At 38.3% G+C, this 23,484-nt stretch overlaps 1 protein-coding gene and 1 long non-coding RNA gene across 3 annotated transcripts in view; one reads left to right on the top strand and one right to left on the bottom strand.

Moving 5' to 3' along the window:
* Nucleotides 1–22,269, top strand: part of LOC136011612 (uncharacterized) — a 43,376-nt gene extending 21,107 nt beyond the window's left edge. Inside the window, exons 2-5 of one of the 2 annotated variants that reach the window (XR_010611435.1) lie at nt 6,627–6,751; nt 7,031–7,141; nt 9,350–9,553; nt 21,441–22,269. This is a non-coding gene — a long non-coding RNA (uncharacterized LOC136011612). Of the gene's footprint in view, nt 1–3,774; nt 6,752–7,030; nt 7,142–9,349; nt 9,554–21,440 lie in introns of those variants that run through there. The other variant, XR_010611434.1, reaches the window with a different exon arrangement.
* The window catches only part of LOC136011611 (vitellogenin-1-like), a 42,190-nt gene continuing 23,245 nt past the window's right edge, over nt 4,540–23,484 (bottom strand). The window contains exons 20-35 of the mRNA XM_065673663.1: nt 20,874–21,018; nt 19,079–19,292; nt 18,058–18,227; nt 16,565–17,425; nt 16,425–16,481; nt 15,602–15,796; nt 14,298–14,504; nt 13,536–13,678; nt 12,941–13,079; nt 11,604–11,739; nt 10,693–10,879; nt 10,165–10,262; nt 9,496–9,590; nt 9,231–9,390; nt 7,868–8,029; nt 4,540–4,858 (exon numbers count right to left, since the gene is read on the bottom strand). Of these exons, the coding sequence (XP_065529735.1) occupies nt 4,740–4,858; nt 7,868–8,029; nt 9,231–9,390; nt 9,496–9,590; nt 10,165–10,262; nt 10,693–10,879; nt 11,604–11,739; nt 12,941–13,079; nt 13,536–13,678; nt 14,298–14,504; nt 15,602–15,796; nt 16,425–16,481; nt 16,565–17,425; nt 18,058–18,227; nt 19,079–19,292; nt 20,874–21,018 (3,088 nt within the window). The 3' untranslated portion in view covers nt 4,540–4,739. The remainder of the gene's footprint in view (nt 4,859–7,867; nt 8,030–9,230; nt 9,391–9,495; nt 9,591–10,164; nt 10,263–10,692; nt 10,880–11,603; nt 11,740–12,940; nt 13,080–13,535; nt 13,679–14,297; nt 14,505–15,601; nt 15,797–16,424; nt 16,482–16,564; nt 17,426–18,057; nt 18,228–19,078; nt 19,293–20,873; nt 21,019–23,484) is intronic.

The following is a 23,484-nucleotide window of genomic DNA, read 5'->3' on the forward strand; positions in this document are numbered from 1 at the left end:
GGAAAACCAGAGTTATTCTTTTTTTAACATTAAAGCATTTTCAGGCATGAAAATAACAACCTTCTCACACAGACTGAAGAAGAACTATAAGCTTTATTTTCGAACAGCTTTGGATTTTCTTAGTAAACTGTTCTCCCAGCCCTGCTTGCAATGTAATTACTGCCTATCCAGCAATAACAGAAACGAGAATGTCTTGGACAATGTCTTTTTCCTCCAGAGACAGTGTGAAATGGTGTTCAGAAAGGTACAGTATTGTAATGGACTTACAGGGAAAAAAAAAAAAATCACATAGTAATCAAGTGTGGAGGTTAGAGGAAAAAAAAACACTCCACCCCAAACCTTGATTAGAATTTATATAAAACTGCCTGGAATGTATCCGACCTATAAATAAACCTGGAGGAAAAAGATTTAAACCGTTGTTAGTAAACAAAAAGCCAGTAGATGGCATGAGAGACCTTGAGATTCCACGTAAAGCTCAGATGGCTGCTAATAGCTACTCTCTTCTGCAATTTTCTGTACTATCTTTGGTTTTAGCCCTAACTACTTTATTTGCTATATTCCTGAGGTTTCTTATTCATCAGCTGCACTTAGATCCATACAGTACATTTATTTTTAGGGACAACTAAAGTTCGTTTAATAACTCATTCAAACATGCTGAGTAAAAGCCTGGCTCTGTTGAGTTTAAGCATTGGTTTCAGTCGGGTTAGAATTGTACATGTTATTTTTTTTAATGCTCATGCTGTGGAGCAGGCATTTCATTTCCAGAAGGGGTCTGATATTAAGGGTTTTGTCCTTTCCTATCACACTGCAGCTTCTTTCTCCAGAGCAGAATGACCATGCTTTCCTAAGAGTCGCTCTGTCATTTAGAATTAGAGAATCAAAAGAGCGAGGTCTGATGGACGAAAGGTTTGTTGTCTTTGTCTAGGATACAAAAGACTGTGTCTCCAATAGCCTTTTGCCTATCCCACTGTAATATCAGGATCCAGTTCTAGGCTTTTATGAATAATAATCCACTAAGGTTTAACCAAAGCTGACCATGAACAAATTAAGTACGTTGTTTTGATTTTTTCCAAATGTATAGTTATTTTACAGTTGGATGAATCTGAAAATGAAAACCTTCAACTTAGCAATAAAATATACTCACATGGTTAGGAGATCTAGTGGAAAAATTTGCTTTTCATCTCTAGAATCACTGAAGAACTTGCAAAAAACATATGGGACTTTAAATTCATAAGCATTTCTGACTCCAGGTAAGTAAATAGTCATATATTTCTAATGCAGAAAATGAGGCGCAGAAAACGAGGCACAGGAATCCCCAGCCTTATGCAAAATCGCATTACAGGGCTACAAAGGCTGAATTAGGACTCAAAGCTGTCCTATGCTTAGGCCTGCATCTTTTTTTTTTGGCACTCATTTTTCTAAATAATACTGGAGTATTGCAAGGTCATATTCCTTGATTACTACAGTTAAGTCCAGAGTTCATTAATTCAACTCATTGAGAAGCACTAGGAATGAAAAGTAGAGTGCATAAAAACTCAGACTATGAAGTACACATTTTAATACTCGGTAGGCTATATAACTTTGGTTTGCTTTATAGGGTAGGACAGGCATGATTTCCAAATGAGATTTAAATCTGGACTGCAGATATCCTCCCAGATGGGTTGGAAATATCTATGTGGTGCACTAGAAACTCCAGAAGGGCTTTTTCACACTTGTACTGCTAATGCACTTAATTCTTTTTAGCAAAATGAGGTGGTTCTAAGTCTTGCTTTGCCATGCCCACTGCCAACCTCACACTTTACTACCTTTTGTTATTTGAATTTTACAGCAGCAACATCAGTGGAGTTTTTCAGTCAGTCAAAGGCATTCAGCTCTCCCAGCAGAGGGCACTAAAGAAAAGAAACTGCGCAGAAATGAAAGCTGCCCCTTCCAAATGTAGATAACGCGAGCTGTGTCTCCGCCATGCCCTGCACAGACCAGTGAAAGAAGTGTGCCTGGATTTCGTTAGCCACTGCTTTCCTCTTTGTCTGAGCCTGCATGCCGGCCTGGGCTGTGTTAGTGGTAGGGTGTTGGTGAGTGAATTCCCTGTTTGTGCTCTGACGCTGTGGGGCATTTTCACTTTTCTTTCCTTGTGTCTGGGACAATGTGTGAGATAGGAGTTTCTTTAGGACTTCTGGGCTCAAGCAGTCCCACGCAGCGTCTTGCTGTTGGGACATTTATTGCCTGTGAATACCACAGCCAGTGGAAAGTGCTAACAGAAGAGCACCTATTGGGGGAAAGGCAAACATTTGTGGTTTAATATAAGCAGGATACCTTTTTCCAGGCATGCCAATTTAGCAGTAAGAAAGAGACACGCAGATGTTCTGGTGGCTCTCTTTAGCTGTGGCACTGGAGGTGCCTTCTTGCTGCAGGATCCAAAGTAGGGCTTCATCAGGGACAGCCCTGACCTGCCGTATTTATTGCTTTTTAATGCTGTGTGATATATATTACTCTATATCAGCATCGTAGAATAAGCTAATTTAGGACTGCTGATCAGTCTCTGCCTTCAAGTTTTTTTCCAAGGACTGTAACAGTCTGTAATTTTTTTCTAGGAGAAGGCATTTGCCTTTATGAGTTGCTTGTATTTTTTGTACTGTACATCCCAACTTGATAATTGTTAATTAGTGTCATGCTTCTGTGTAGATGACTGTGTTTTACTACAAGCAGAATTACTTCTCTTACTAATGGCTCTTTGCTGTTACTAAATGCCTGTTCAAGTAGTTGGGCTTGAAAGTTCATTTTTCTTCTCTCACTATATCTCTTTGCTACCTTTGTCTTATTTGAAGTGGTTGACTGGCAAAAGTTTCTCTTTCGTAAACAAGAGGATTAAAGGAGAAGGTGTTGGATTAAAGATGACAGTCCAATCCTATGAATGTCAATGCATATCTCCCATAAGTCACAGTGAAAGCAATACTCCAGAAAAGGGCTCTCCAGGTGTAATATAAGTGTGATTTTAAAGGAAAGTGTAATGCAATATTCTTCAGCTCTTGTTTGGAACTGCCTTTTTGGCAGTGTAGCACTTGTGATGAGTCAGCAAAACACATCTTTTTTATAAGGAACTTGTGGATGCTTTATTACAAATAAAAACAGTGCACGAATTCACGTTACTAGTCTTAGTTTGAACATACTTGTGTGGAAAAAGCTGTTGAATAGAACACTGGCTATCTGCATATAGACCCCGTACACAAGAACGGCTCTCAAATACAACACATAGACTAAATTAAGGCTGGGGTAACCCCCTTTTAAAGTTTGTTATACTCTGGAGAGAGGCTTAAGGGCACCAGGCATCAGGTCTTACCCCACTGAGCCCTGGTTTGGACAAACTCCTAATGGCTTACTTTCTTCCAGAAATAATGAAGTAAGTAAGTAAGTAAATGCAGTACATTGAGAAAAACTGGGTCTTTTCTTAAAGTTTGTGGTAAGCTGCAACTCGAGAGAGAGCGAAAGGAGTATGATACATTACTCATATCTCTGCTCTGGGAAATGGAAAAGCACTGAGAAATTTTGTTCTGTAATTGTTCAGTTATTTAGTCTTCAGTCGTCTTTCTGATAGCTCAGTTTTAGCTATAAAGAAAAGTATTTTCTTTAATGACAGTTTCCTGACAGCAGTTGGGTTCAGCAGTGCCTTGCCCATGCTAAGGCTTCTCTTGGAAGAGCCTGCTTGCTGCTATTGCCTGTTGTGGAAACATATCATGGCTCACTGCACAGCTGTTTCATGTACAAGGTAAAGGGATATTGTGCCATTGTTTGGGGTTAGAAGGTGCCACCTATTCCTGGCCCCCTGGGGTGGGAGGGAATTGCCTTTCTGCATAGGCCTAGTGAAAGCTAGCAGATCGACACTTTGCTGGTTAAACCCAGTCTAACTGTCCTGCTTGTACTTTATTTTAGCTTTATGATGTTATTGATCTTGCATATTTTTCTTAGTATCACTTTTTTTAGAGAATTCAGAATGCTACCTGATGTGTTATTGTTCCCTGATTTTTTTAAAGGCATCATTTTCATAGGTAGACAATAGGAGATGGTAAACAACAAAAAAAGTTCCTATTCATACTTTTAGCTCATGAAGCAACAGCACATCCATTGAAATTTAAATGAAAATGGGGAATGTGTCACACACTATAGCTCTCTGGAAAGCTACAGTGGGAGTCTAGCAGTCCAATCATTCCTTTGTAGAATGTACTAAGGCTAATGGTCTTGCTGGGAGTAAAATGTATTTTTTTGCAGAACGGTTCCAAGAACAGACTTTGCTCTTTACCAGAAAACATAAAAGAAAACAAATGCTTACTGTGTCTTTAGTATGCTAAATATGAAATTCTTTGTACAATGGAATGTTAGCAGTAGCCATAATCATGTTTTCCTTTCATCACCTAGTGAACGTAATTTTAAGAGAGGACTGCTGTAATTATATTGCAGATAAAAGGAAGCAGAATTTCTGGATAATATTATAGTTGGTCTGATTGTTTTGTTGATAGGGAAAAATAAAGAGACGGACCACATGAATACTTATTTAATGAACAACATATTTATTAAGCAGTGCAGACTGTACATAATGCATTTGACTTTGGATGCAATGCAGTAGGCTTATTTTCTGTAAGCACCTTTCTTAATATTTTACTACAGCTATTATGTTCCCTTCTTATCTGCCCAGCTATTCAATTATTTGTATAGTATGTCTATAGCACAACACTGAAGCATTTAGCTTAACTACAGGAGCCAGTACAGGTACAATCAATGTCAGCATCCACAGACTCCACAACATCCTCAGATGCAGATTTCTTATCTCTGCTTCTCTGCCATTCCAGCAGGCTTACTGCGGTATCTGTCAGAAGAGTGAAGCCATTGTTAACTAACATCAAGCAAATTAACACATTTCGAGGAAATACTGTTTTGATGGCTGCCAACTCCCTCATCAAGTAAAGAATGAAATCCTGCCCCCACGACTGATATCTAACTGACTCACTGACTTGGAGCAGGATTTTCATCCATGATATAATTACTATAATACTTCCCTAAAACCAAAATGAATAACATTTCATGAAGCACAAAGACAACAGGCAGGAGGCTGTAACAGTGCTGGAGGTAGCCACTGCCGATGTAAGACCACCACATAGCAATATACATCAGCAATCTCTTTTTATGTTTGTGCTGCATAACACTGTGTATTCCAGCTGACTGTCAAAGTTCATTCTGAAGGATAAGCCCTTTGGAGAATTTTCAGAGGTTCATAAACTTCTAATTAAAGTTTCCCATATATTGTGAAATCTGGCAGAGCATTGTCAGTTGCAGTATTAACCTTACCACACTGCTTTATCAACAGCAGCTTGAATAAGCCATATCCCTTAATGCTGAAATAATCTAAATGGAATAATGATATTCATCCTCCCAATAAATATTCTTAGCTAGTTGGAGGTTTATCATTGCATCTGGAAGAATATTAGGACATCCATTTAGATTAAGTTTGTATAATGAGAATCGGTAAAGCTTTCATAATTTTCCCTCCATTTGTTTTATCCCTTAGTTGGACAGTGCATTTATAACGTGCCATCTCTCATCACTTGAAAATGTGGAGACTGCTGCATGGGTTCAATCACTTATGTCCTGAAATGCTAGTACTCTCCTTGGCTAAATTACTGCCCAACATGAAGTACAGGTTTTGCATAGAAAAAATGGATAATAAATGTTTTCCAGAAAGGTGCTGGAGATACTTTTAACAAATATATAATATTTTCAAGCTGTGAAATGAGAAATACTATGGAATGCCTGATTCACGTTGTGGTTTTTTTTTTTTTTTTATGTACATTAATCCTTTTTATGTTTCTCACTCTTGGGCACACTGTGGGTCTGATCATATTTGTTTCCATGTAGGAAATAGTTCCCTGGGCAAACAAGCTGAGTAACTATACTCCCTATGGGTAGGGTTTGTTGCATGTTTGAAATGTAAACTAATACGTGGACTTAAATTTGGATTGATGTCTGCCTCAGTCAAGATCCTAAGACTACAGTCTCACTGACTTGAGGACAATGGGAAATTCTGCATCCTTGTACTTCATTTTATCCTTGCTCCACTGGTGACAGTGATGGGGTCCCTCTCTTTTGAAACAGCAGACTATAAGGTCTGAGTTCTCATACAAATTACTAAGAAAAGGTCTTTGTGCAGTGTATGAAAATACATGTTCTCAGCTTGAGAAAGATAAGGATTTTGTTTCTGCTACTTCTCCAAGTTATCAAAGAAAGAAAGAAAAAGTTTTTAAGGACTGGTTTTGTATCCCTATTAATCTTTAGCCTGAGGAAAAGCAATGACCTTGCTAAAACCTCACAAATGGCATCTTTTCCCTTCCTCCTTCTCCTTTTCCCTCTACTCCTCTTCCTTCTGCTCAGGTTAAATAAAAAAAACCCACAACCTCTTGATTAGAAGTGCTGCTAGCAGACTTCCCAGTCTCTGGTTCAGTAAATGAAGCAGTGAAGGCTGCAGTTGCTGTTAAAACAATACTGGCTGTGACAACTAATATATCTTTTTTTTTTCCCCCCATTTTTTTTTTCCTTTTTTTTCCCTGGTTTTCCTCTTTTCTCAAACATTTCTGTGAGAGAATGAGACAGCTTTATTATAGCCTAATATTCTGAGGCAGTGAGTGGCCTGGGGTAACAACATTTCAGAGATACAGATGTGGACACACGAAATCTGTGGAACATGGATATGGCAAGACTTCGGAAGGTTTGCTGTTTTGTTTTTGTTGAGGGTGGGTTTTTGTTTTCATAAAAGGTTGCATAAATTCACATCTCAAGGAGCTGTCATAAAACTATTAGCAGTCTGTGCTACTTGTTGCATAGGTTGTTGTAGATGGTTGACTGTTATAGAAAGATATTCATTACTTTATGGGCTGATTCAGCACATTGCAGGTATTAATAACGTGAAGAAAGTGAGAAGTTCTACACAGATGTTGTTTAAAATCAGAAACAAAATATTCTGTTCCTCTCCACTATTACTCAACAGAGGGATTCATTGACTACAGAAAATCCACACTGGATTATCCCAGCCAACAATGGATTTGGCCAACAATGGTTAACACAGAGAACAGACCACTTCATTAGATACTCCCTAATGGTAAGCTTCCCTCTAAGGTATAGATATACTGTGTAATTCACTAAAAGATTGAGGAAGGAAATACCTGTTCCAGGCTGGATTCTCCTCTCATGCTTATATGACTTCAGTGTGAACCTGAGTTAGACAATGGATCACATCCATAGCAAATTGGTATAAGTGAAAGGGGAAAAAGGCACAGTATTTTTAAAAATCTGGGGCATGAGTGTATGTGTGTAAAATATGTTCAAAACCAGACTGCTTTTTGGAACAATCTAGAGAACATTTCAGCAATGTGTTTTTTGCTGATGTATTGCACAGTGGCATGGCATGGCAGCCTAATCACAGCAGTCATGTCACACTACTTCACTGACTTTCAATTGCCTTGCTTGCCCTGGTCTACACACAATTGCAGGCTGTAATGTGCATAAAAGGACTCAGTGTTGCTTATCTTGACTTTATGGAGATCCTGAAAATGTGAAAAAAAAAAAAAAGGTATTGATCACAGCTGCCCCTTTTGCCACCTAAAATGTTTTTCTCAGATGATGCTACCTGCCATCATCTAAACTAGCTTTTAGCTGGCCAGTACTGTCAGTGGTTATAGCAAATACTAATGGGATTTAAAACAACAGCTTAGAGAGGAGCCAAAGCAATACAAGTCTGTGCATGGCCGTGCTGTGTTTTGTTCTTTTGAATGCTCTGACAGAGCTCCTACAGTACATGACACACACAGAGAGAAAAATATCATACCTTTTGGGAAGCAGTGGAAGCCAACCTTAACTGAAGTTTTTTTGATTGGAGTACAGTCTTTCATACATTTCAGTACTGGGTCAACAGAGTAGCACACAGATTCCTCTCCATCAATAGTAGGATTTCGATTCAGCTTCACATAACTGCGCTGCAGCTTGCACCCTAAGAGAAAAAGGAAAGGTAGTTAAAATTGTAGAAATAAATCCCAATCGATCCTTGCAGTAATAAAGGTCCATATTTTCTCTTCAGCTTTTATTAAAACACAGGTGTCTGACAAACCATTTTCATAGTAGTGAGGTTATCAAGATAGGGTGATAATAAGTTGGGGGATAGAAGACAGACTCTGAAAGGGGAGCTATTTTTAATATCTAATTGCACAATATAACCCAAATGGAATCATGTATACCCAGTTTTTTTAGAACTACATAATACACAGAAAATAACCTCTCATGTCTGAATGCTATTAAGAATAGATACTGCAAGCACAATGGCTACTTCATTGCATTAGGAAAAATGTCAACTGTAGTGAATGGATTAAAAGAAAAAAGGAAGCATTTATATAATAACATCAAGGATAATTTTTGTATTGGATGATTTTTATAATGCTGCAATTATCTCACTAGAAAGGTATAATGTAACTTAACAGGATCCCAGATATAACTCTGTTTCATGGCACACAGATAAGTACAATTCTGCTGCCACTGAAGTCAAGGAGAAAACAACCATTAACCTCGATGAGGTTATCTCAGGTCCAAGGTAAATGCAGAACTCCAGAACAAAACTGTACTGATGTTGTGGAAGGCCATCATTAGTTGTCCAGTTATAGGTGAGAGTAAGCTCTGTTACAGTAAGAGTATTTCTAAATATTTCCCTGAGATTGCACCCTCTGATGGTGCAGAACAAAAATGAAATTTTGTCCACCCTTAAAATATACATAAACTTCAGATCTGACACTACATTCATAGTCTGCAACTGGTTTGATTAAATTAAGTCTGCTGACAACAGCTGAAATGGCTGTGATTTGTTGGTGAAAATCACACTTCTTTCAATAGGAGCAAGATTAGGCCTGATTTTGCCTCTCCAAGAAAAAAGCTACTCAGTGTAAGAAATTACAGTAGAATCAATTATTTAACATTGAACTGTTCATGAGACAAAGACTTTTGCTGTATCAAGTATTCTCTATATTCACAGGTAGTGTTTTAATCAGACAGTAGTTAATGTTAAAATGGATATATATTGCTATTGTCTTTTCTTACTAAAAAAGATATCTGCTGCTTTTTAAAAAAAATGTTTTCTAGCTATTGGCAGAGGAAAAGTGGAATTGTTTTCTCTGGTAACATACAGTGTTTTGAGTTCTACTCACCACCAGAGCAGGATTCTTCTAGCAATACCCATGAATGAACAAATGTAGAACAGCTGTGTGCCAGTTTATGATTTGGCATTAGGAGTTCGTTGTGTTTTTCTCTGTCATTATTTCCACAGATTCCACAGGTCTTTCCTCTCATCCATGAAGAAACAGTAACCTATAAAACAGCACATCTTTGTAGTGAATACTGAAGTGTTGGTCTGTTACATTGCCAAGATACTAAACTGAAAGAAAGTAGTAACCTTGAAAGTAAGCCAAATACCTTAAGGATCACACCATCAAAAGTCACTTTTTTCAGCCCATGTGTTGGAGCTTCCACGGTAACTGTTGTCTCATTTTTAGAAATTTTAACATTGTCTGTAAGAAGATAGTGAATCATAAGGTGATCTGTTTTAATTTCAGATTAAGGGAGAAACTGAGCACAAAATAAACCCTAATGCATTTCCCTCACAATGATAATTTTGCTACTACAGTGGAATTTTTTTTTGAAAGCAAAAATAAGATAAATTATCTCTTTACATGTAAAAATATTCTACTGCTGTTAACTATAGTTGGATCTGACTTTTGTATCCAGTCTGCTAAATCTTGAAATGATAATGACATTGCTGGTGCTCCAGCTAAGTATCTGAAACAAAGCGTCTAACTGTGATGTTTTTTTTTTCTAACCAACCACCAACCTGGACATACCACATGTATAAGAAATTATTTACCTGCCAGTTGTGGTGGAGGGAGGTAAAAGTGTATATACTATAGGAAACAGGAATGTAAGTCAGTGCAAATCTTAAGAAAGTAAAACCTAGATTTTATTTTATTTAATCCCACTTGTATTTTCCTTACATTGAGATATTTCTATGGAATTTGTAAAAAACATCTTTAAGACATTTAGTTTCTGGGTAAGTTAAGTCCTGGAAAAGTGAGTATCACAACATACATTTTTCATACTCGGAAACTCCGCTGCGTGATAGAACTGGTTCTTCATTGCATGCCACAAGGAGAGATGAATTTGCAGCAGGATAGATTGCAATGTTCCTTCAGAGAAATAAAAATAAATTAAAAAAAAAAAAAAAAAACCAAGCAAACCCACAAACCAAAACAAAAAACTAGTGGTTAATTCAAAATAAGTAGAGCTATTTATGACCAAAGCTAGCAGAGAACCAACTTGAGTATCTGATCTTTAAATGAAAATTCAGTGGGACTTTGGGTTTTGAGATTCAACCTTTAAAGAAAAGACAGCATGGGGACATAATAAGCACATTATCAGATAATGGCATCTGTGAAACAGAAGACAAGAGCAACAAACAAAAAGTCTCAGATGAGTATTCCTTCTGGAAATCCTGTTTTTCCCCAAATATCTAATTGCAAACCAGTTTTACCTAGGAGCTACAGGTTTCCCATCCCCAGACTAACTCCCTAAAACTTTATACCTAATTTCTGAGCCCTGAGTATAAACCACACTTACGCTGAGGATGTATTTATGTGAACCTCTCTTGAGAAAGACTGAGGATCAACAGTTCTCGTAGTAATAATGAATTTTGGGCGCTCGGTACAGTCTTGGGCCACTATCAGGTTGCAGCTTTTATTGAAAGAATATGTATGGCTCACACGGTCGAATGTTTTGAAATCTCCTTCTCTGACTTCACATGTGGCTGTAAAACAAAACCAGAAAAGAAACTGCAGATGTGACAGTGGTGTATGTGTTGTTGCAAAGTATTGAAAGCCACCTCTATGAAATTGAAATACCCAGCAAAGAGGAAAGAAACTTCATCATCTTCTTGGCAGAAACTTTCAGTACTGCCAGAGTGTGTAAGGACAGGATAGCACAGCAGAATAATGACCAGACACAGATATACTTGCACTGATTTTCATTACATGCTTAAATTCACAAAAACACAAAATTCAAGGTAACAGGAACTAAATCGTAGCAAATTCTTGACAAACTAAAAATCATAACTAAATATGATAAAAATTAGTTCATAGTTCCCACAGAAATGCTAGGCACCTACCAGCTAGAGACTCATATGACTCCTTTTTGAAAAAGATAAAGAGGGCAGAAAATGCATGATCTGTCCTGTACCATCACCTGATGCCTCTCAATGCAGAGATGGCACCTTCTTAAAATGGGCAAAGAGAGAACCCCTTGTCCTTGCAGACAGGAGTGATTCCTGAACTCTGAATATTTATATCAGTTTGGAGTCTTCATTCACCTGCCAGCAAACTTCTAAGTGAAAGAATGAGCTGTTGAGAAAGCAGGGCTAGAGATGCTATGCTTCCCTATAAGACCACTACAAGGAAAAGCAAGGCGCAGTCATGACAGAGGGTGGATCTACAAACATTGCTTATTCATGAGACAAGCATATAAATAATATTTACATTGATCTTCTTGTGCTATTTGTGAAGCTATTTCAGGAAATAAATTCCAGGCAGTGATATCTCGAGTCTCATAAGTTGGAGATGGGCCTAAGGGCAGAGTGAATGGCATTCGGAGTGCCTGATAGTAAAGTGTTACCTGAAAAAGCAGAAATAAAAATGCATTAAGATAAATTGAACCATATTGCTCAGGATATGACTGAAAACAAATAAGTCCCTTATCATGAAAAAAACATCTTGAAGATGCATTTATACAATTGCAGTTGTGCTAGCCTCTTCAGGATACACCCAAACCTAAGTTTTTTGAGGAACCATTGTCTTCTCTTCTAGTCACACCTTTAGAGAAATTGCTAAGGATATTGGAAAGTAACAGACATAGATGAAATTTAAGTGATATTGAAGTAACTTCTTAAAAAATAAGGTATCAAATTAAGTAACTGAGTAAGTTGATGAATTTGTCTGGAAAAGTGAACAGCATCTATTACAGGCTGAAAATTGGCATGATGAGCAGGTGAGTGTTGGGGTAAGATCCCTCACTGTAGCTATAAGTCATATTTACCAAAACAATGGAATTAATGCCTACTGTGCCTGTGTCTTCATTATCATATATTAAAGATCCTGTAACACTGAACCACCATGGAAGGTTAAAGACACACTAATTTCTCTATGTGTGAATAGCTAACTGTTACAAATTTGCCAAAGATCCATATGGAAAATTTTTCAAAACAGTGCAGAGGGATTTGGTGGACATGGATCAATTAATCAGTGGGATTCTGTAGATCCAGCCTGTGCAAGCTGCTCTGAGAGTGTAACTAACTGCGCCAGTTTGGTTAAGGCAGAGTTGTATTTGTGGCTGTCATAACTTGCTCAGACCTGTCTCATCAAGCATGGTTACTGCAGATGTGGGACTTGAATACAAACACAAATAGATGCTACATATGGTTGCGACAGAGTGCAAAGCATTCTCGAGGCCTCTGTTATCTGCTCTGGGACCCTCACACATCACACAGAACTAGTCATGCTGGGTAAAATGAATAAAGGTGTGAGTGCAGTACAGTCATACATGGAACGATTTGGGCCTAAGTGCTGTTCTCAACATGGAAACAAGGCATTTGACTACAGAGCCTGATTTTCAACTTATTGATACATTGCACCAAAGTAACACAAAATCAAAAGTACTCTTGTATATATTTCAAAATCATGTAATGTAGTCAGGCATATAGCAGCTTGTCTAAAAGGGAATGTTTTGTTTTTTTTTTTTCTTTACATTAAATGTCGAAATATTATTAGTTCAAAATCCATTCCAGGTAGGGAAAAGGAAAATAAAAATTGATATGTACCCCAGGAGCTTTAATTACTGCATCAATTGTGCGTGGAGATGTTGCAGCCGCCCTTACTATAACTTCACGAGATGGATTTCTCTGATATGCTTCTGAAAAGCCCAACACGAGTGCTGCACCAGGAACATATTTCATGAATCTAGAGATAAACAATATGTGACAAACTCAGGTACTTGAGGAAATGCCGATGTAGGAGGGTGAGCACTACCTGCAGTTCTGAAAAATCAGGGAAACAGTGGACAAACTGATAAGTCAAAGAAATAATACTTTGGGTCAAATTACATGGTTGATTTTTACCCGGAGGAAACACATTGGTTTGATTCTGCTCTTTTTAACTGGTTATTTTTTGAGATTGAATAGAGAACATTTCAAAGCAAAAAGACATTTTGAACTGGAATACCAAATAATTTAATATGGAAAATAAAATTAACCATGTAAAGCTTGTAAATATTTGAGGTATTTTTGGATTTTCATGTGGAGAAAGTAGAAAAAAAAAAGTGGGTTGAAAAAATTAATCCAATTCTGTCAGTGTTTTTATAAAGCCAACTAGTGTAAAAAAGCAAAATAATAACTTAGGAAAGAACAAATTACATACGCTGAGCTTGTCTTTTTTATCCATGATGGAAGACTCCGCCATTGCACCTTCAGCTGCACAGCTGGCTTCCTTGCCAGTTTGCCTGTGGTGGCTGTGGCTGCTATCCTGTAGTCCCGGCACTCCTTGCCCCATCTCAGTCTGGCCTTTACAAACAGGGAAACAGTCACCCAAATTTCGTAAAGGAATCACAGAACCACCCTTGGCCACTTCAAGATGCAAGTTTTAGTTCTTTCCTGAAATTTTATGCTGATCCTTAATGTTTCCAAGTCTTTCTTTTGCTATAAATAAGCTCACAGATAATTTTTGACTACATCTGGAAAAATCTGTGGCATAGTAGAATAAGTTTGCTAGGTTGTGCAGGACTACATGTATATATTCCTGTCTCAAAGCAGCTCATAAAACATCAGGTTTCTCATAATTTCAAGATTTCTTTAGACTTGGTAATTTCAGAATCAATGTGTATTTTTTCTTTTTAGAAGACTGCACTATAGTTTCTAGTAGCCTTCCTCAATACTTCTTGATATATATTGAAAGTCAGTATCTATTTTTTTTGCAGATTTTAGTGACTGAGTTTTCTTTTTTATTTTTAATGCAAAAACATAGGGAAAGATAGGAACATTTTCTGAAATTTCATAAACTTCGCAAGACATTTCAAAATATGTATGTTTTCCCTGTCTAGTTTTCCTAATCATCAGGTGCTCTGTACTTAAAAATCTCTGGGCTTTTAGATGTCACTCTGAGCAAAGCTGCCTGTGTGCTTACCTGTGCTTTCAGAGGCAGTATTACAGCATCAGCACATGCTTTCCAATTGGTTTCAGCCAGCTGAACCACAACTAGTTGCACATCAACTTTGGCAGCATCAGAACGAACATATGCTGTAGCTTGATAACCTTGATTTCTGTTGTCACTCCTTACTGCCTGTGCCACAATCGTAATGCCAGGTGGAATTACGTCTCCCAGGAAGTTGCACTGAAAAACAACCCCCAACCATCTGTGTTTAAATATTTCTGTGTATACACTGGAGATCCTACAGTCCAGTTTATGTGTGCTGATAGCAGGAAGCAGCCCTCATCCTTCATCTGTTTAGTTTGAAGTATGTGCTTCTATAACCCCTATTTAAGGATAAATTTGGTGTGAATCTTGATTATTTTATTACCACCAGGAATTTTTAAAGACATAAAGACATGGTTGTTTTGATGAGGGATCCAAGACTCTTCCAAACTATCTCTATGCACATAGTAAGATTTTGTTCATTTTAATATTTTAAATAGTTGCCTAAATACATACTAGGTATCTTCATAACAGTATACACATTGGCAGCACATTTTACTATACTGCAGCTCCTTCAAGCCAGTTGATTATTTTGAAAACCTTCTCAGTAGCAGAGTTCCCATAGACATTACCTGCATTTGCAGAACTATTTATTCTATTATTGTGTATATACCTTTTCTTAGTACAATTATAGATACGAAGTGTGTAATAAGATGAAGATGATCTGGGCTTAATGCAACATTTACCAATCAGTAATGACAATGAAGAATCTGATTTTAGTTATGCAATTCATGTACTCATGACCTCAGGTCTACATCTAAATTAGGTGGACTTAAGTTTAAAAAGATCTTTAAATAAAACCTATTTTTCCCTCCCCTTTTTTACTTCAATGCAATTTATTTTTCGTTTGGGCTTTCATAAGAAAATTATTTCCCTTTTAAGTTACAACCCCATTCCCTTCAAGTTGTATAATTTCCAAATCCAGGCTTTCACATACAAAAAAACCTTTAGAAATTAAGGAAAATATACCCAAGAAACCAGCAAACAAAAACCCAAAACCAAGGGAATTTGGAAAAAAATATTTTCATTGGGAGAAAATATCTCAATGGACTTCAACTTTGAATTTACAAAGTTGCCTTCAGAGTACTTTCAGAGCCTAACACAGAAAGGTTAGCTGTTCAAGTGCTCGTTTGAGCTCCATCTCAGCTGCTTTGAGTGCCACCACATCTAAAGTCCCTGCTCTGCACCTAGCAAAGCCTTGCTGCTTGTTTGTACCAAGCAGGTAGTAGCAGTACCTCGCGTGTCAGGCTGCAACCTTGGCTGCGGTGGCTGCTGTCTCCTCTGGTTGTGTGCTTCCTCTTTGAGCTGCGGCCAGTATTTTCTTCATGGTGGTGGCTGCTGCTGCTGCTGCTGCTGCTGCTGTTGCTGTGGCTGCTTCCTGACTTAGAGGAAGATGACGATGACCTGCTTGATATCTTACGATCTGGATGCTAAGAAACAAGGTTAAAAAGCTATGACATGGCCTCTAGTTTTACAAGTGTAGACATCAACAACAGAGTTATTAGCCTCCCTCTGTTGGTAACAGATAGACATATCTAGAGTGTTATTTTTATTATCATATGCAGACATGAAATACATTGGATGGGAATACGCCTTGGATCCATCTGCATCTCTGCTTTATAGGAAGGCTGCATAGACAGTGACTGTAAACTGCAACATCACATTGCCCATGAAAACTGACGCTTTAGAAATATGAAAGAGATCACTGTAAATCATCTTCCTGTTTCACAAGCAAAACTTTGGGCATGGTTACTCCCATCAGAAGATCCTGCTGTTTTATAATCCCCCCCGGTCTTTGTTTCATTTCAATTGAGAGTTCCATGTTGTCCACTAAAACATTGACAATAGCCAAAATAAGCACATTTATGACTAAAATACTATTATACTATATCCTTCTGTTGTTGCAGTACTTGCAATCCTTAAATTTGGGTCTGGAGACCTTTGGGATAGATGCTGTACAATGCAGTCAAAATTAAAGTTAACAAAGTCCTTCAGTAATATGCTTGATCATATCAACTGTAGTCATCATGGGAACGTAGGCTTGAATTAGGGACTTACCCAATGGACTTTAGCAGACCTGAAGCGTAGCTGGTATACTTTCGGAAGGCGGTATTCCTGCAAAATTCCAAAAGAAGTTATTACGTACAGCTCAGTAAAGATTACCTCCCAGCAGAAGTCAAAGCATTAGAAAATTTTACCCATTCTGTAGAAACGTCATTACTGTGACTGTTAAACTGGGACTTGACATGTTTCATCTCAGCTTGTCTGTCATATTTGCTATGGCGATGGGAAGCACCAGTGCTTTCACTGCTGCTGCTGATGCCACTGCTGGTGCTTCTGCTGCTACTGCTGCTACTGCTGGTGCTTCTGCTACTACTCTGTGTTTTACGCTTCTGTTCACGGACACTCCTCTCTTCTTCAGGAGCGCTGACAAGTGGAAATGGTGCGGTCTTGGACTGCTTCTTAGCCTTCGGCTTTATACCAAATACTTTGCTACTGCTGCTGCTTTTGCTGCTGCTACTACTGCTTCTGCTGCTGCTGCTCCCCTTGCTACTGCTACTTGGGCTTTTGCTGCTGCTACTGCTGCTGCTGCTCTTGCTGCTGCTACTACTGCTACTGCTTTTGCTGCTACTGCTCTTGCTGCTGCTACTACTGCTGCTGCTTTTGCTGCTACTGCTGCTGTTACTACTACTGCTTTTGCTGCTGCTACTACTACTACTGCTTTTGCTACTACTACTGCTACTTTTGCTGCTGCTGCTACTACTACTGCTTTTGCTGCTACTACTGCTACTTTTGCTGCTACTACTACTGCTTTTGCTGCTACTACTGCTACTACTGCTTTTGCTGCTGCTGCTACTGCTGCTGCTGCCACCACTGTCCCCAAAAGGGTAGAATTTCTTTTCTTTGGTTTTGGACTCTCTTCTTTTCAGATTTATCTGAGTGGCTCCCTGTGATGCTCTGTTGTCAGAGTCGCTGCTGGAGGGGCTACTTGCTGCACTTTCGGCACTTCCACTGGTGCTGCTGGCACTGGATGATGAGCTTCTGGCTTTTATTATCCCCTGGTTAATGGTACCATAGGAAAAACAAAATTATTTTTCTGTCCTCCTGCAGAAAACTGCAAGTAAAATTAGATACAGAGAGCTACAGATCTCTCTGCTGCCTTAGGAGACAAGATGTATGCCTGATAGTATTCTTGCAATACATCACAAGCAGGCAAATTTATAATAACATGTTAAAGCTACGCAGAAGTAGAAGAATACATCAAACATTTTTGTGATATGCAATGTGTAGAAATTGTTGGTCATAGAGTTACATGGTACATGTAATGACATTATCATAGCTGTTATATCTCAGGGCAAGTTGTCTAGGTAGGCGTCATTCCTTTTTGCTACAATTACAGTTCCTGGGAGTAACGGATTATGTTTTTGGGCACACAACTATTTTGTGTCTCACAAGAGATTTCAGAAACGCCTAGAAAACCAGCCTACTCTTTCTAATGCTCTTCACATGCAGAAGAGATGAATTCAAGCAAAAGACCTGCAGGAAGACTGTGTCCCCAAAGCTCTGTCTTTATTTTCCAACATTTTTATACTATCTAAGCAAATGAAGATACTTAGTTAAAGAAATACAAATAACTAAGTTTTGTGTAATGTCTCCCACAAATCTAGAAGTGGATTTTTTATAGTAGTACCTGGTCATTAGTATCATCAAGGATTTTCTTCACTCTTTTAAGTGTTTCTGTTCTGGAAGGTACTTGTGCCTCTGGATCTTCAAATGTTACTAAACGTACCATTTTTGTAGGAGCTTGGTCTCCTGCTTGAATTGTGACTTGTAGTTTTTCAATAGGTGCCTCTGTGTAAACTGAAATTACACAATTAGTGTTACTGTTACTATCAGCAACTGAATGATAGCATAAGCCATTTTTGGCTATAATATTTTTTTTTAGCCATTCTTCCCCAGATGAAAAAGTATATGGTCACTGATTATTTTGGTATTCAGAAACTTTGTTATAAAATTTCTGTAACAGCTAAAGCAAATACTGTCAGTAAGCAAATTTTTAAATATTAGCATGACACTAGATTCTTTTCAAGTCAATAAACAGGATGGTCAGCAGATTTAAGTCAAGTGCTTACCTCCATAATGTAGTATGGGATAGTGAATTAGGCATCATGGAGGAATTGAGGCTCAACTCTTGAACAGTAAAGAATGACTCAATGGTTAGGCCATTCATTTTGATACTTAGGAAATCTAGATTTAGTGGCCTGCTGTGCTTTCACTTCTTATGGTCATGGATTAAGACATTAAGGACTAGATCCTGGCAGGGTTAATCCATAATTCCCTTTAAGAGTCTGGTTTTTAGCGTGTAGCTGCAGGACACTGCATCAGATCTGTTGCCCATGTCCAATTGCTCTGTGTCTGAATCCCAAATACAATCATTCAGGACGCATCAGACACGCTCTGCAGGCACAGATCAGCTCTGCTTGACGCCGGCCATGCTGAGTGGAATTACTGGGAGAGGTGGGGAATCGCTGCTCAGATGAGTTGGGGATAAATGGTTCCTGCTACAGGCATACTCTATTGCCAATACCAGCAGCGGTGGTAGGTCTAATGATAGTTTTAGTGGTATTTAAGATACAAAAGATGCATACATCTACAAATATATATGTGAATATACACACCCTTACTTACACACCCATTATGGTTGTATTTACCTGGCTTGAAGCTCATTCTAAGGGCATGCTCTCCAACTAGGTAATAAAGAGGCACATTTTTTATAAATGCTGCATGTATACTTTTCCTTTCAATGCATACTTGAACCCCAAATGTACTTGCATTGAAGCACATGGACTGAACAAATGGCTCTTTTCGGGAAGAAGAGCGTCCAAAGGAAATTCCCAGTGAAGCATCTTCTGCAGACTGCCTGTCCTATTAGATAATACAGATGTCAAGTTAAACTGGAGAACAGTAAGAGGAATATTTGAGTGTTATGAGTCATGCTGTTTTGGTAATGGTTACTTATGTTCTGCAGGAGGAATTAATCAGTTTATTTGAGATAACAATGCTGTGACATAGGATAGCTTGGTTTTCAACTGAACAAAATTATTAGTTGAATGGCTTGATGAGACTATCCAGTGTAAAAAGAGCTTCAGGTTATAAGAATGGAAAATTATATCACATATTAATTCTAAATATTTAATTTTGTTTTCCTGAAGTGTTAGACAGTGTTAACAGGTTATTGATGAACCTGAAAGTGCTCTAGACTGACTGCAGTTCTTTTCTTTGATTTTTGATTGGGTCAAACAACAGAATCTTCATCTATGTGCATGAAAGCTCCGTCTCGGTTGAGGTCTGACACGAATATGAGACCACATTAACTAGGTGGTCAAAGCATATCAGATGTTAGAAATTTCTGCTCAAAACTATGGAATAATACATGTGCTAAGTAATGCTTGCAGAAAAATTATGATTAATTAAAACTGGAATCAAATCCATGAAATGAAAACTATGACTTCCTGGAGCAACGAAGCAAGTAGCTAAAGACGCATAATCATAAGCTTTCATTTCACATGTAATACAGGTTTGGAATTAATTTTTTACTCAGTTTACCATGTTTCACAAGATTCTAAACTTGTATGAATCCCACTGAAAAAAAAATTAAAATCTGGAGTTTTAATGCTATTTGTTTTCCAAAGGAAATTCTAATGATACTGTGGAGTGTTTCAGTAAATGCCATTTTTCAGTCGTAGTTTATTTAAGAATAACTGCAGAGTGCTGAGTTTTCAGAAGGGCAGCACAGAGGCATGAAGCAGAACTTTACTTGTTCCAGGATATTAGAAACTGCTGCCACTGAAAGTACATTTGCCTGTTGACTTCTCCATAGGAAAGGGCCGTACTCATCCTCTGTTCATCTCTCATTTTATGTGAAGACCCTTCAGAGCTGCAGGACAGCAATGAAACCAGAACAGGACAGTGTATCCCTCACCTCTGTCAATCTTTCACTGAATGGATTATCATGGTGATGCCTTCACAACTCATAGAAAGCCTGTACTGGCTGCTATGGAAAACTGCAGGTCAGGAAGTCATTTGACTTGACACACAAACTGCCATTCATCCTTGAATCAGGATGCTTAAAGCATTAAATTTGGTTCTCCAAGTTGAGCAATAGAGTGTCTTGTGGAACGTTAGTGGCTGCCCTGGGAATGTTATGCGTGCATAATAGTTGCAAAGTATTTTAAAGATTGTGCACCTATCCTGTAGATGGCAGTGTAAAATTAATTAACAAAGAAAATGCTTCTACTTTTTCAAAAGTGTGGCAAATCTGATGTATTACACTCCGGATTTTAAAATAATGTTACTATAGAGCTATTTGTGTTATTAGTTTGAACCTGACTTATTTTGAGATACTTATTTGGTCAGAGATGCATTATACATTTTCCTATGGAGAAAAGAAATGGCCCCCACTGATTTAAAGCCCCAAAAAGAATAGTCAGACACTACATCATTTACCCTGATGTTATCAGTCTCTCTGGATGCAGAATCTGAATCAAAGGACATCTTCATTATGTCAGGCACTGCTTCAGGTAGAAGAACTGGAGTCATCTTACTAGCATCTAAATCCCCAATATTTCTTGTAACAGCAAATGTCTTAGACCTGCAGAAAAAGCATTAGAGGAAACCTGTATTGATAAAGCACTGCTGAGGAAAAGACCTCAATAATGCCTTGTAGCACGTACTCGGCAACAAGTATCATACCTTGCAAATTGCTTTACAGATATTTACAGCATCTTTCCTGTTGTATTTTCAAGGACTGCTAAGAGTGAATAAAGGCACAGACCAATCTCAGAGGCAGATAGCTCAGTTAGGCTTTTAGAATCACATGTACAGATTAAAAGCACTGTGGTTGATGGGATGTCCGTAAGCCTAACACCTTGAAGAACGGACCACTTGCTTAGAAGCACGGCTGTCAATTATTGAATTTTTTGAGTCTTCTATTTTGATCTTCTGGACTTTTAAATTTTTAAACTCATCTTCTGTGTGTTCACTGTTAAACTTACTTATTTCTCATTTTCTTAGGCATTATATTTGGGAAAACACTGCTGTAACTTCAAAAAACAACCTGGGGGACTGGTGGCTACAGAAAGCTGCTTCCTATGCAACTTTTGTTAAAGCAAAATTAAAGAAAGGAACCTGGAATCATCAAAGAAAGTGTCTCCAGCTTGATTTGAATTCACTGGCCATGTCTTGACAAGACATCACAGAGAGATGTGTAGAAAGGTTAAGAGCCTATTTACGTAAACGTGCTCAGAACATTGCTTCCAGTGTTGTGGACTCTAATAGTATTAGTCAGGACCCAAGAAGAGTGACATAAGGTCCAGCATGAGATTGAGACTCTCACTGCTAAATATCCTGACCCCCCCAGCTCCATACCCCATGATCTTCATGGAAGTCATTATAGTGCTGTGATAACTATGAGTTTTGCTTTGGGTCAGAGAAACATCTTGAACGCTGAACACTTCTGAGAGATGAAAACCTATTTCTCTCAGCTATTAAAGTGCTAACTCTACCTTATTAGCCATTTATCAGTGCTAACATTCAGCTCAAAATTCCCCACGTGCTGTTTCTCAAGTATGAAGTTGATCTGCTTGCCCTGGGGCTTTTGTGGTCTGCCAATGGAGGTGGCCTTTGTGACAGTGAATGGAAAGATGGTCTGCAAAATGGTCTCTATTTTAATACGGTCCACACGGTAGTAGCCTAAGCAATTCCAATCTAACCTATTTGAAAGATGAATTTGTATTCATTTGATAGCCCTCTCTTCCTCTTGAAGGCTCCTACCGTGCTGTGTGCAGTGTAAAGCACACAATTGCTCTTCTCATGGAACACCTCAATAAAATGTGTGTCACCAGTGGGCTTTGTTTTCTTTGCCATCTCTTTCTTTTTTTAGACAAGGACATGACAGCAACGCTCCACGCTGGGTGATAGGAGAACCTTGAAGAATGGAATCTGAAATAAAATATTCTCCCTAACAAGCCGAGGGGATGAAAGAAAATACAAATCAACTTGCATTTCAGATGGCTTATCTGGGTACAGAGACAAAAAGGAAAATGTTTTTTATTTTAATCCCATTCAATAATTCAAATGACCACTGAACTGCAGGCTGGGTCTCCAAGCAGAAAGCCCTGGGGTTTCTTTACCAATTTTTCTAGTATTTTTTATGCCAATAGTCTACTTCTGCCACCTAATGAAAGTGGAGGATCGATTCCTCCCTGTTGAGCACAGAGAGCCGACAAATGTAGCTGCATCACAGGTGACACATGTCAATGTCTGCAGAATCACACGGCACAGTAAAAATAGGCTACAAGAGCCAGCTCTGGTGCTTTAACAAGAAAAACAGTCACAAAGAAGGCCTAAAGCTATGGTATGAAAGAATCTGTACTCTCTGATCTCACACAAGGGAGAAAAAATAAAAAGGAGATTTTCCAATATGTATTAGTGTATTTTTTTGGATGAGAGAAGAAGCTGTGTTATAATATAAGCCAAATTCACTGCAGGGGTAAAGGACAAGCAATTCAGCTGTGCTGGGCCTGCTAATGTTTCAGTGAGCATGGCCTTACATACATCCTTAACATGGGGACAGAAGAGCTCAATGTCTGTTTAAAACAACAACAACAACAACAACAACAAACAACCAGCAAAAAACTATTTTCCCAGGTTTTAAACCACAGCATGAAATTGTATCTAGATAAATGAGGAGCAAGTGACTATCCTCCAACCAGATCTTTAGCGCTCCTTCGGCTCTGGTGAAATGAAAATTTCTGCCTTTCCTATGCATCATCCTTCTGACCTTGGTTGAAAGGTGTTATAAAACCAGCAACTTGGAGTACCAGGCATTTCCCTTCTTGCTCTCCAAACACACCATGCTGCCTTGTGAGCTCACATTGTTCACCGGCTCTTCTGCATTTTCAGCTACGTGAGTTGTATACATGTTGTACACAGTGCTGTAATTTCATAATTCATCTGATAAAACACCTATGTGAAGCAATTTGTGCCTATCTTACAGTTAAAACAAGCAAAAAAGCTCTGTGATACAAACTGTATTCAAGCTTATGTATATACTTCA

This window comes from Lathamus discolor, chromosome 3 (genome assembly GCF_037157495.1).
Source record: "Lathamus discolor isolate bLatDis1 chromosome 3, bLatDis1.hap1, whole genome shotgun sequence".
In the NCBI taxonomy this organism is placed as follows: domain Eukaryota; kingdom Metazoa; phylum Chordata; class Aves; order Psittaciformes; family Psittacidae; genus Lathamus; species Lathamus discolor.